The following is a 14,390-nucleotide window of genomic DNA, read 5'->3' on the forward strand; positions in this document are numbered from 1 at the left end:
TAAAAGGGGTCCACTGCTCATCTTAGAGGTCCACTGCTCATCTCAAGGGGTAGTTTCTAGTAGCGGGCACAACTTTAAACTTCTAACATGGAAAAGCTTACCATATAAAATCCCTTTCATAGGTCTTTTAGGTCTATTAGATAATGTGAAAAACTAGTGGACATTGTTATTGCTGTTAGTGCTACCAATCAAATTGTAGCATGCTTTAAAAATGTTCATAATAAGCTCAAGTCTGATGAGCCTAAGGAATTTTTAAAAAGAGAATAAGATAATATATCTAGTGAGATGCATATAGCCTAGACCCAACCTATAATAGCGAAAAACATCATTCATGAACTCTTGAAGAGAGGAAGGGTACCCAAGCTTATACATACATAAGGGGTTAGTTATTTCACATCGCTCCCAAGAGGTTAACATAGTTAGTTAGCTAATCATTTCAATTGTTTTAGGTAGTTTAACCATATATTTTCCTGGTTGTTGACTATTTACATAGACCATTTATTTTATGGTTAATGTGTTAACCTTAATTTTGTTAGTGGTTTGAGATAGCTTATCGCTCCCTTAAGGTTTCCTTAAGCTAGTGAGGAAGGGATTTCTTGGAGGTTGGAAAATACCTTCCCCCCTTCTAAAGGTGGATTATGGATTCCTGTCCTTTATAGTCCTAGGTATAGTCTCATGCCCCTTGTCTTTTTACTATTTCCTTTAGTTTTCAATTGGAAACTAAATTCACCACCAGAAGAAGTAATATCTCTACTCATAGGGTCATACCTAACTCTTTTATAGTCTATGTTTTGTCTATGACTAACAACAGAAAGAATAAAGTAGTTTAAGGGTGGGGATTACCTAAAATAGAGTAGCAAATTTTCCTCTAACAACTAAGAACAAATGATGTAACTATATTATTTGATAGTTTTACCAATATTTACCTAGTATTTTGCCCATAATTTATATATATAATGACTTGATTTTCTTTGTTTATTTTAAAAGTATTTTTGGATATAATATTCTAAAAAGAAGTAATCTGCAAATAAAATTTAGACCATGTTCCAACTCACGTTGAATATTGACATATTTGATCTGATCGATATTTTATGTAGAACTTGAGTTGTAGAGGTCTAAATGAAGTGATTTGAGTGGAATTAGAAAGATTACATCCATACTTTCCTATATATATATGGAAAGAAAAATAAAAAAGAAAGAGTATAGAAATATCAGCCATCAAAGACAAGTCTCACATTCTGTTAGTTTTGACCTTTGACCATTACGACTTGAATATCTTGAGTTAGAGAAGTTCATTTGATGCAAACTTTGTTTTGTTTTTTTTTGGATTCCTGACTCAAAGACCTATCATCCTACCAAATTTCAGAAGAAAATTAGCTCATATGAGATATATGATTTTTCTAAGACAAACTATAAATTTTGTTAATAGACAAGTTTTGTGAAGAAATAAGTCTAATTTACTTCCCAAACATTCAAACCGATATGCCAATTATTTATTCATATAAAAAAGGTTTTTATTTGGGTAAATTAACTTCACTAAGTTCAAAGTTAAAGCTTAAAGATTTTCTACAAGACTATGTTTTCTTTTTTTATAAGAAAGAGTTATTATACTATTTAAATATAGATTGTCTACTCTGAAAAGGACTTTTAATTTTTTAGAGGATACAAATAGATAAGTAGGAATGAGAGGATTAGGGTTTTCCATTAGATAAAAGGAAAGAGAGATAGAAAAAAAAAGGAGGCGGTTAGAAAGAAGAAATAAACTCTCACCTTTTTTTACACTCGAAATTATATTTTTATTTTTTTCTTTTCCTTAGTTTTGATAGTCATACAAAAGTAAGTTATTTTTCTTGGTTGAAAGGATACAGAAGCCTTTGGATTTAAAAAACTATAAGCTCTATTTTATCTTTTCTTTTCAGTTTATATGATAAATATGAATGTTTTTATATGTTTATTTATTATAATTGTTTAGTTTGATTATTAAAGCGGACTCTATGTTATTATTCTAACTAATTATTGCTAAGTTTATCACAATTGGAGTTGTGATATTTACCTTGTAAGGTGACCAAGTTTAAAAATGATGGTAGATATGTATTGTTAGGGAAAACATTCAATTAAATCAAACATAGATTACAAACAATTATGTTATCTAGATTTATCAAGTTCTTAAAGCTACCATTGAATTAAATTACTAATGTGTATGTTGTGTTTATTTAATATTTAGAGTTAGTTATATTACGGATCGATTAACTAACTAATATTAAGGAAAGAGAAATATTCAGAATATAAATTGATGTATCGTTTTAATGATCAGTTTTGATTTTCTTTGGTGGATATTTATTTGAGATCAAAGTTTTTCTCTTAATCAGTATTGGTTTATTTAATTTAGTTTGATTACTTTATTTTATTTACCCTAGCATAGCTTAGATAATCTCAACTCCCCCAACTTTGAATCAGTTAGTATAAAGATTTTAACTGAATCTTTCTCATGGGATTAACCTCCTATTTGCTTTATACTATCATATTTGCTTAAGTTTTGGTAATTAATTTGTATGACCCTAGCATCACAATAACAAATCTCACCTAAATTTTTTTTAGCAATTCATTTTTTTGACAGAGAATTTTTAAAAGTGAAAGTAAAAAAAAAACTAAAAGAATGGAAACGAGAATGATTAGGGTTATAAAGGAAATAACTTTTCATCATCATTATTGGATGAATATCCTTTGATATCACGAAAAATCTCAAAAAAAAACTACTCAATTATTGCATTAAATGCACACTATTGTTTTTTCTTCCCAAAAGACTTTTAATTAAGACAAACTACTTAGCCAAAAGAATTCCAACCCAATAGTTTTGCTTGGGAATAGCCTATCACGTGAGAAAGGTAAAAAGTCTCTCATTAAGAAATGATAACTTTTTAAATCTTTACATATTGAATACATAAAGACTTGGAGGGTCACTAATGAATCAATATTTATAGGGCTTTATGAAAAAGCCTTAGTCCCTATTTAGAAAGTCCAAAGGTAGGGTGATAACTCAATGATACGTGGGTGTGGCTTACATCTATAGTCAACATCCTTAAGCTTGGTAAAGTGTCAAATCTAGATGATATGGGTCTAGTTCGCTTCTAAGTCCAATGCTCTTAGCCCTGGCTACATGCCAAACTCATTGAGGCATGGGTCTAGTGAGTTGTTAGATCCAATATCCTTGATTTCAACTATTTGCCGAGCTCATTAAGACGTGAGTCTAGCGAGATATTAGACCCAACATTTTTAGGTTCAGCTACATGCTGAGCCCAAGCAGACATAAGTCTGACAAGCTACCAGATCCAATATCATTGGGTTCACCTACATTCTAAGTCTAAGCGGATATGAGTCTAACGAGTCGCCAGACCCAATGTATCTGGGTTTAGTAACATGTTAAGCCTAAATAGACATGAGTTTAGAGAAATGTCATACCCAATATCCTTGTATTTATCTATGTGTTCAGCAAAAGAAAAAAAAAACATAGGTCTAGCAAGCTGTCATGCCCAACACCTTTAGGTTCTTCTATATACTAAGCCCAAAGGAATATGGGTTTACTAAATTGCTAGACCTAATATCCTTAGGTTCATCCACGTGCTGAGCCTAAATGAACATGAGTCTTACAAGTTGTTAGACCCAACATTCTTAAGTTTAACCATGTGTTGAGTTTAAATAGATATAGATCTAGTGAACTATCAAACATAGAGCCCTTGAGCTTGGCTGCGTACCTAACCTAATTAGGCATAGGTCTAGTGAATTGCCAAGCTCTTCACTTTTAGACTTGGTAGTGTGCCAAACTTATTAGGGCACGGGCCTATCAGTCCTCTCGATCTATCGACCTTAAGCTTGGTTGTGAGTTAAGCTTAATTGGCCATGGGTCCGATGTCTTACTTGACTTGATATCCTTAGGTTTGGTTATTACCAAGCCCAATTGAGCATGAGTCTGCCTCGTTGCCATACCCACTAACCGTGGGTTTAGTAGTGTATCAAACACAAATGGCTAAAGGTTTGGAGATCATTATAGGATTTGTGTTGGGCCATAAGGCTCCATGTTTTTTCAATCTTATAACTTTTAACATAAAATATTAATATCAATGATATTTTTCTTTCTATATCTATAGGTGTATAAAAAAAATCCTAAGAGTCTACTATATTTCTATCTCATTAATAATGTGTAAGGGATCCCTCATTAATGTTGTGTTAGAGATATTTATCTCTCATTAATACTATTAGAAAAAAATGACTTTATAACCCCTCCACTCCATCAAATTAACAAGGTTTAGGGGCTATAAATACCTTTTGAACCACTTAAGTAAAATGTTAACAATTTGTATTTTCTAGACACTAATATTTTTAAATCCTAGAACATTTATCATATCAAAACAAGAACAAACACCCTTGTGCTTAGAATTTAATATTTATTCTCTTATTTATTGCAATTCTTTTTTGAAAAGTTACTACTTTTATCATATAAGAGTCCCTAAATCCTATAAACAAAAAACTATTATACAGGTGCTAGACATTCTACCACTAATCATCCACTTCATAAGCTCTAGAGAATAAAATATTGATGTGAACATATGATTACTATCCATTATTCAAACACTAAAAAAATCATTCTTATGCATGCTAAATTTTGAAACGTCATCACTTTTTTTACTATTTTAAATTATTAATAGACTCTTTATTTTTTTTAATTAGATTGGTAACTATGAGTGGTGTTAATCCAAATTAAAAAAAAGAGTAAGAGATTTATTAATAGTTTAATATAGTATATTACGTTAATCCAACAAAAACGAAGAATAAGGATTTTTATCTAAATAACCAATAATTGAGAAGAAATTCATATAGACATGTACTTGGATCATTTGTATTATGGCATAAAAAATATGTTTAATTATCTTTGAGGAAGGCAAGTTATTGTACCCTTAAACTCAGAAACTAATGTTCTGACAAATTTGCCCTTGTAGCATAAAACAATTGAACTAGTAGGAGTTGGAGGCAAAATGATTTTTTTTAGCATGATACAATATCATTCTTGAATTATTTGGGGTAGATTAGTTTTTTTATTTTTTTAAACAATTAAAATACTTAAAGGGTGCCTTATGTAAAGGGATTTTGAAGTTTTTTTTTTTTGTTAAAGTTAAATTCCTTAATTGTCACTTGGTGCAAAATTAACTAAACAATCATTCAAGGTTTTTCTTTTCTTTTCATTATGTTTTTTTTTGTTAATTTCAACTTAACTTAAAGGTATATTATAATTTTAAATATTAAAAAAATCTTGTTAGTGTGTGTTATATACGTGCCAAAAAGGTGGGTATCATGTAAAATTTCGTTCGGTCACCAAATACCACCTTCTGCAGTAATGTTTGAAATGTCTCAAACCCCCTTACATGATACGGAGGCATGTGTACCAAACACTCCTTCAGTTTGATGTTGATGACCATTTATTTTTTCTTTACTCTCTCTTCTCAAATTTCATACTAGACATTTCAATATTTTAGACCAACCCCTTTAGTTTTTTCTTTTCTTGACATTTGGTCTTTGTTCTTTTGATTAATATTTTTTATTTTAAATAATTTATAAAGTTATATTTTTTTTCAATTTCATAGTTTTCTTTTTTTTTAATCTTTCAAATTTGGTCATTATTTTTTTTATTTGCTTCTTGTTTTGTTTGGAATATATATATATATATATACAAGATTTTTAAATTTATATTTTTAAATTAGTTGGGAATGAAGCTTTTTGATTAAATTCACATCTTAGATTTCACAAGATGTTAGTTTTAAATATTCAACTATGATTAGGAAGTTTGCTTAGATTTGCTCCTTTTTTTTATGTTTAAGCTATTTTTATTTTATTTTATCTTTCAACATTTATTCAATTGAAAACTAGGTTTTTTTTACTTGTTCTTTGTAGAGTTTTTTATTGGTCTTGAAAATAACCTCGGTTATCTTGGGTCTTTTTATATATTGTTCTTTATTGTGTTATTTTGACTAATTCTTTAATTTTATATATTTTTTTTAATTCTATCATTTAATATTTGAAATGATTTTTTAAAACAATTTATAAGATTAGAATTATTTTTCTATTTCATCTTCTTTTAATTTTTTAATTTTTTGAATTTAACCTGATTCTTTTGATTGCTATTTATTTTATTTGAAATTCTTTTACGTTTTATCCTTCCTAAGTTTTGTTTTCTTGTTAAATTTAACCTTTGTTATTTTTATTAATATATTTTTTTTATTTTGATTTTTTTTTATTTTTTATTTATAATTTTATTATTTAGTTTAAGCTGTCGTCAACTGCCAGTCCACCACCACCGCCTAATTGATCCAAAATTAGAGATTTACCATTTCAATATCGACTGCCTGCCAGGCACGAACTGGACCAACAACACTTTACTACCTCCTCCCTCTTCTGATCCAATCTAAGGCCAAGGCTGCCGCGGCGCTAGTGGTGGTTGTATGGTCCATGTCTTGATGGGCCTTTTCTCCAATCTCTGCGCTTGCTTGCAGACTAGACTCAGAATTCGTAGACACAACGCTGCCGAAGGCGCCCCCGATGACGTCGTTGAGACGAATGACTTGTTCTTTGAGCTCCGTACTCTTGAATTAGCTACTAATTTCTTCTCCGAGTTGAATCAACTGGGTCATGGAGGATTCGGTCCCGTTTACAAGGTATGCCTCTGGTAAATTATCAAATTCCTTAGATGGGATTTCTTATCGGAACTAGAAGTCTCGTTTTAAAGAAATGTAAAATGCTCATAGGATTGTTATATGTGTTCTTCAGTATTGGCTTATTGTTAACTAACAGGGATTGATACCCAATGGGCAAGAAGTTGCAGTGAAGAAGCTTTCATTAACTTCGAGACAGGGAATCAGAGAATTTACGAATGAGGTGAAACTGCTACTAAAAATTCAGCACAAGAATTTGGTAAGTTTGTTGGGTTGTTGTGCTCAAGGACCAGAGATGATGCTTGTTTACGAATATCTTCCAAATAGAAGTCTCGATTACTTTCTGTTTGGTAAAAGCTCCATCTTGGTATTTTTGGTATTTTTATGCAAGGTCTTCTAAAAAATTACTGCTAATAGTTGAGGTGGTATGATTTTCAGACAAAGTGAAATCTACATGCCTGGATTGGACAACGCGGTTCCGAATAGTTACAGGTGTGGCAAGAGGTCTCCTCTACTTGCACGAAGAAGCCCCTGAAAGGATCATTCACAGAGACATCAAAGCCAGTAATATTTTGCTGGACGAAAATTTGAATCCAAAGATATCAGATTTTGGCTTGGCAAGGCTCTTTCCTGGGGATGACACCCATATGAATACATTTAGAATTTCTGGTACTTAGTGAGTAATTTCCTTGATGCTCCATTCTACTTTCGTTATATATATATATATATATATATATATATATATATATATATATATATATATATATATATATATATATATATATATATATATATTTATTTATATTTATATATATTTGTCACGAATAGTTTTTTCAATCACTGTTTTCTCGGAATTGGGAACTACAAAATCAAGTTAGTTCCATTTTTTTTTATTGTATGCAGTGGTTATATGGCCCCTGAATATGCAATGCATGGATATTTGTCTGTTAAGACAGATGTTTTTAGCTATGGAGTTCTGGTGCTCGAGATTGTAAGTGGGAGAAAGAATCATGATCGTCAACTTGGTGCAGAGAAGGCAGATCTCTTGAACTATGTAAGTATGGATTTTCGCATTAATGTACTATAATAGCCTGAACCTAATTATTGTGATTAACCTTAAATATTGAAACAAACACGAGCTTGATTTCTAATTGAAAGGATGGTGCTTACAAATGTGAACTAAGCTGTCTGATCTAGGATTTGGTCAAATTTTAAGGCTGATACGTGGATAATCGTGATTTAACAATACATGCACCTTCGCAAATGAACTGCTTTCCTGCCTACTGTTATTGGTCTTATATCTGTTTTCACAAAACTTTCTTGGAAACTGATGGTCCATCATGGCACATTGTGGACAACTTGGAAGTTTGGACTCTTAGAAATACATTATTGCTGTCAACTTTTGTTCCAGCAGTGGAAACAGCACCTATCCAATTCCCAATTAGGAATGAACTGTAATACATGTAGCAAACATCTAATTGTTTTGTTATGTATTCTCGAATGTGAACTTGTTTAGTTCATACTGTTGGGTCTGGCGGCAACGCAGGACTCAAGAGTTTTGAGTCTGGCTTCAACACCAGATCCAACAATAATGTTTATAATGTAAGTAATAATAGTTAACTTGTCTGTCCAAATTATTATATTTTTAATTTTTTTTTTTAAAATTGGTTTTTCTTTGATAGTAATAATATTATTTTTTAAAATTTATTAACAACAACAACAACAATTTTTTATTTTACCCTTCAAATAAAGTCTAAGGTTGTTTTTCAAAATTGATAATAATTTTTTTTCAAATTTATTGATTATTTTATAAATAATATTAATTATAATAAAAAATAATATTTTTATATTAATTCTTTTAATTATAATAAAAATAACAAAATTTAGAAACTTAAGATCCAAGAATCTTGATTCCTGATGTTGGATCAAAGAGAATTGGGTCCGGAGATAGGACCCACGCGAAATGAGTCTCGATGCAAGATCCATTAACCTTGGGTCTTGATGCATAACCCATCACCCTTGGGTCCTGACACCCGACCCAAGAGAATTAGGTCATGATGAATTGGGTCCACAAGACTCAAATGAAATGAGTCCTGACACAAGACCTATTAACTTTGGGTCCTGGTACATGACCCATTACCCTTGGGTCCTGACGCATGATTCAAATTGGATCCTGACTTAGGACCTAGTAGTCTTGGGTCTTAACACAAGACTCAAGAGAATTAGGTCTTAATGCAGGACTCAAGCAAGAATTAGGTCTTACAGTAGGAGCTAAGGCTAATGGGTCTAGCCCCAACAGGACCCAAGACTATTGGATCCAATTGCAACTAGACCTGAAGTTATTTTGGGGCCTTCTGGAGCAGTATCCAACTCGAGCTATACTTAATATATTTTCTTTGGGTTTAGCTGCGCTGCTAGACTCAATCTCAATATATTAAAAAAAAATTAAATATAAAAATATCAAAAATATTAATTTGAAATAAAGAAAACAATAAAAAAAAATGATTTTTTTAAAGTATTCTTGAAACGCAAAAACAAACATGTTTTAATAAGAAAATTCAACCCAACCTTAAATGAAAAAAAATAAAAATATCATCACCTAATTTTTGTAGAATATAAAAGAAGCCCCATTAATTTATTTCTTCTTTATTGTATGAAAAATAAATTTAAGTCAGAGAAAAGAGCAAAAAATCCCAGACCCAATATCCTTGGGTATGGCTGTGCAGCTAGACCCAACACCTTTCTAAAGTGTTTTGGATCTGGCTAGCCAGTTACACCCAACTGTATTACACCTTTTGGATTTGGTTGGCTGGCTACACCTAATGCTATTACACCTTTTGGATGTGTTTTGTGTATGAACTAGTAGCTTTCAACAGGGAAAGCAACGCCTCCAAGCGTGGGTTGTAGACTTGCTCACCTGGGTCTATAGTTAGGCGTGCTTGTCTAGCCCTAGCGCCTAGGGCATGGCAGCCCTAGTGCTAAATTTCTGCAGCTCCACCAAAATTAGAACTAACCATTTTCTCCCCATCTATTCCCTTAACACCAAATGCTTTCCAATGAAAAGACAATCCCACCCTCTCCTTGCAGTCTTTTCAACTATCTGTGGCAAGGGAAACTCTGTCATTATATTGCTTTAATCTACAATGCTTTGTATCTAGGTAAACAGTAATAGGGGCACTGATCCCTTTTTAGTATATTGTATAACTAGATTGATGGCCCACGCTTCACCGTGGGCAGATCAATTTCTTTGCAGCTGAAAAAAACGATGCTAAAGCACCATCATTGTATTCCAAAGAGCAAAAAAAATTTTTTAATTGATGCTAAAGCGCCATCATTGTATTCCAAAGAGCAAAAAAAAAAAAAAAATCGACGACTGGACATAATAGAAAGAGAACTAAAAAAAATAATGATCGTTAAACTCCATGAATCAAATTGTAGGATGATGAAATAAAAAAAAATTCATGAAAAAAAAAGTATTGAAAAACAAAGTACAAGCAAAACCTAATGAAGTCGTCAAAATCCGTGAGTAGTATCATGCCAAACCTTAAATATTAAATAATATTGAATTGAATGATAAAATAAAAAAAGAAAAATCATATTTACAAAAGAATCCAAAACATAAAAAAAATAAAGAAATTAATTTTCAATGAACTCAATGATAATTAATGAAATTTTTTAAAATAATTAAAAATGATTGAAGTGAATCTAGTCCAACCTTCAAAATTTATGACACAGATCATGAGGCCAAATCACATTGTAAAAGGCAAACAAAAAGAAAATAACAACGTAAAATTCTAAACCAACCAAAATAATTTGGGATAAACATGAACAAACAAATTAAAAAAACAATTTAAAAAATGCAGATTTGAAAAGAAAAGGAATCAAATTTGACATAAAAAGAAAAAAAAATCATAAGGGATGAAATTAAAAAATAATTTTAATTAAATAAAAGGATAAGAACAACTAAAAATAACAATCAAAAGAATGAGGAACATATTTGATATAAAAATAAAATGTCAAATGATGAAATCCAAAGATAAATTAATTCAATAACAGATTCAAGACCAAAAACATCATAGTTGAAAGAATGAGGATCAAATTTAATATAAAAACAAAGTGTATATAGATGTAATTGAAAAAATAATTAATTTTTTAAATGATGCAAGACCAAATACATTGTAATTAAAAGAATGAGAACCAAATCTAATATAAAAATAGAATATTAAGGGATGAAATTGAAAAAACAAATTAACTCAATAACTGATTCAAAACTAAATACATTGCAATCAAAGAATGAGGAATATATTTGATATAAAAATAAAATGTCAAAGGATGAAATCCAAAGATAAATTAATTCAATAACAGATTCAAGACCAAAAACATCATAGTTGAAAGAATGAGGATCAAATTTAATATAAAAACAAAGTGTATATAGATGTAATTGAAAAAATAATTAATTTTTTAAATGATGCAAGACCAAATACATTTTAATTAAAAGAATGAGAACCAAATCTAATATAAAAATAGAATATTAAGGGATGAAATTGAAAAAACAAATTAACTCAATAAATGATTCAAAACTAAATACATTGCAATCAAAAGAATGAAGACTTAATTTAACTTAACAAACAAATAGCTAGACTTTTTTGTTTTGTTTTTGTTTTTTTGGTAATGGCCAACATGTTTTTCTAGGTGGAGAGAGGGAAAAGGAGTAAGGGAATGTCGGCGCCCGTATGTGAATTGTTGGTGAACACAGTTCCCCACCGTGACGGGTGGTGAAGCGCATCTAATTCCGCCTTGGATGGGGGCATTTGGTGTTGTGTAGGAGCTGTATATGTCACCCAAAGCACACGAGACTTTTTGAATTTAAAATTAATTTATATATATTAAAATACTAAATCACCCTCAACCTATATGAGAATTACAAAAAAGAAAAAAAACATAACAAAAAACCTAAAATACCTTGTATCCATAATAGAAAGAGTTTATATTTTAGGGACATTTAATTAATTGACATGTACAAAAACATAAAATAAAAAGAACCAAAAAGCCCTTGAACCAAAGGGAATTATTTTTTAAGGGTTACATGGTAATTACAATATAGAGAAAACATGAAATTACTAATGAACATTCTTCTTTAAGGTAATGGTAATTATTGATAAGTCTAGTGTAAAAGATCCATATACCTTTAAAGCTAATAGTACCCATTAAGGGTGAAATCAATCTTTCAATGTGAATTTGCATAATGAAAAAGTTGATTCCTTTTAATTATAGTTAATTTTGTTTTTTGAAAGAAATGCTGTTAAGTGATATAATACTATAAATGAAGCCAGTATTCAATATAAAGTTCAATGTGACTGCTAAGTTCTACAAAGCTGCAAAAAAAAAAAAAAGATGAAGAAGAAGAAAAAAAAAAAGGGAAGATAATCTTATCAACTTTCTTGCACATGCCTAGTATTTGACAATCTATATACATGCATTGCCTACCAAGAGTGGCGAGATCACCTCTTTCGCAGATAATTTCTAATACAAACAAGGTAAATGTTTTGCCATTTAACTAAAATCTAGACTTCTACAGTAGATTGCTATAAAAACAGACAATATTGTTTGACAACAGTGCTCAAATGGGTAAATTACATGTTTAAGCCACTGTCAGAGCAGTTTGGGAACTGTACAATGACTAAGTTTCAGGAGAAATGGAACAGGGGACTGCAGAGTGTGAGTGGAGATACCTGTTTAGTTGCCAGACAATAAAGAGGGATTAGACATACCAAAGTTGACACTTGATTTTGCTTTTTAATGTAGCAATAAGTTTCCAAATACCTTAATTATGGTATATAAATACCAAGCTTCATTTTAAAGTATTTTGCGATCAGAGCACTGGTTTTCAGATAACTATTGCTTCCAGTTTTTTTCTTCGTACTAGGAAACAGTCAGTAATTTGCTCGCTCACTCTTGCAGACGTGGATGCTTTACCAAGGAGGTAAGACATTGGAGTTAGTTGATCCAAGCCTTGCCAGGTGCAATCAGGATGAGGCAGCCATGTGCATTCAACTGGGGTTGCTATGCTGCCAACAGAACATTGCAGATAGGCCTGACATGAACTCTGTTCATCTCATGCTTTCAAGTGACTCGTTTACTTTACCCAAACCTGGCAAACCTGGAATTCAAGGTCGTGGGGGTCGTTGGACAACTACCACTACTTCTGCTCTCACTAACAGTGCTACAGCTACTAATGCTAGTACTACAAACACTGGTGCCACCAGGGTTTCTGGAGGTAATAGTTTTATTGATGAGTATTCTAGAAATTCTATGTCTGTTTCTTCAATTGAAGAAGGTAGATAAACCACCATATATAATGTGAAGGCTAATTAGCTTTTTAATAGCGTGTAAAGCATTGATTCTTTGTAGCATCTGTTCATGTAATGTATTTCATTTTTGCCATGTAAACATTTCACGAACTTACCAGGTTTGGTAGAAAGCAATGTGGTGCAGTGTCCCATTCTTTAGGGCAGTTATATTTTTCTTAGTGTGATCGAACAGCAACAATCTGGGTTTTAACCTTCATAGTTAATTGCTTGTTATAAACAATGATTCTACAGAGTGCTCGTTTTTCCTTTTCATTTCCCTATTGTCCCTAGAGAAAAGGGTAATATGAGATGTCCAACTCCATTGCATTGGTACCGCCACCCTTTCCCTCCTCTAATCAGGAGGGGTTAAGGGTTATAGACAACAAATAATACGGTGAGCCTTGAGCAAGAGCTAAGAGGTATGCATATAAATTTCCTTTTCCTTTTACTATGTTCTTTTCTTCTGAGCACATTTCTAGCTTTCCTGGGTTCATGTATCTAAATCTATTTCTAGACATTAAAAATACCCGATCAAGTAAATTCTGCTTACAGTAGAAGTTTAACGTGTACAGTGCAGACTATCTATCTATCTGGCAAGTTTTGGTGTGGGTTTAGCACCCAACACTATGTTTATATACATAGACCCTCCTGGGTTTCTCTTGGATCATTTGTTGAAACGATCCCTTTAGCTGGTATGGATGTATTTATAATGAACCTGTTCATATATTATGAAGTTTTATTCTATTATATACTATATTTATTTTTCCTAAAAAGATTCTTTGTTACGTTATTTTTTCTCTTTGAAGAGCCTCCTACGAGTATTTATTAATTTTCCGCGAGAGATCTTTAACCAACTACATGATGACTGTTCCCTTTAGAACTATGAACGATTAACCATGTAATGCTCTCCATTACATGATAATAATAATAGCAAAACGGAAACATGAGAAATGAGATCCTCCACACAAAATCCAGTGGCCTTTTATGCCAGGAACTAACATGTTAATTGCATCCATATTTCATGTAAAATCAAGCCCCATATCCATTTATTGAATCGAAAGAACAGTAGTGCCTAGATTTGCCTTGTAGAGTGCCTCTGAACCATCTCGTTCCCAAAACTAGATGGCTATATTGCTGCTGCTAACAGAAATACTATCTGCACTTTATTTTGGAAACCTTCTGATAGATATCAAGGGCTATACACTTCCCCTCTCCCTGACTTTCTTTTTATGTTCTCCCCCTCCTGTGCCTCTACCCCTCTTCCGTGTAAATAAAAAATCTCTTGAGTTCAATATAATAAAGATTCAATATCCAAATAAAATGGATCTAAAATACCCCT

At 31.5% G+C, this 14,390-nt stretch overlaps 1 protein-coding gene across 1 annotated transcript; it reads left to right on the forward strand.

Moving 5' to 3' along the window:
- Positions 1-6,316: 6,316 nt before the first annotated feature.
- LOC105140639 (putative receptor-like protein kinase At4g00960) lies at positions 6,317-13,324 on the forward strand. Its single transcript, XM_011047544.1, has 5 exons — positions 6,317-6,704; positions 6,841-7,051; positions 7,140-7,377; positions 7,605-7,755; positions 12,663-13,324. The coding sequence occupies exons 1-5, from the start codon at positions 6,492-6,494 to the stop codon at positions 13,044-13,046; spliced, it is 1,197 nt and encodes a 398-aa protein (XP_011045846.1). The 5' UTR covers positions 6,317-6,491; the 3' UTR covers positions 13,047-13,324.
- Positions 13,325-14,390: the final 1,066 nt, after the last annotated feature.

Source organism: Populus euphratica, unplaced genomic scaffold (assembly GCF_000495115.2).
Source record: "Populus euphratica unplaced genomic scaffold, PopEup_1.0 scaffold108.1, whole genome shotgun sequence".
Taxonomy (NCBI): Eukaryota; Viridiplantae; Streptophyta; class Magnoliopsida; order Malpighiales; family Salicaceae; genus Populus; species Populus euphratica.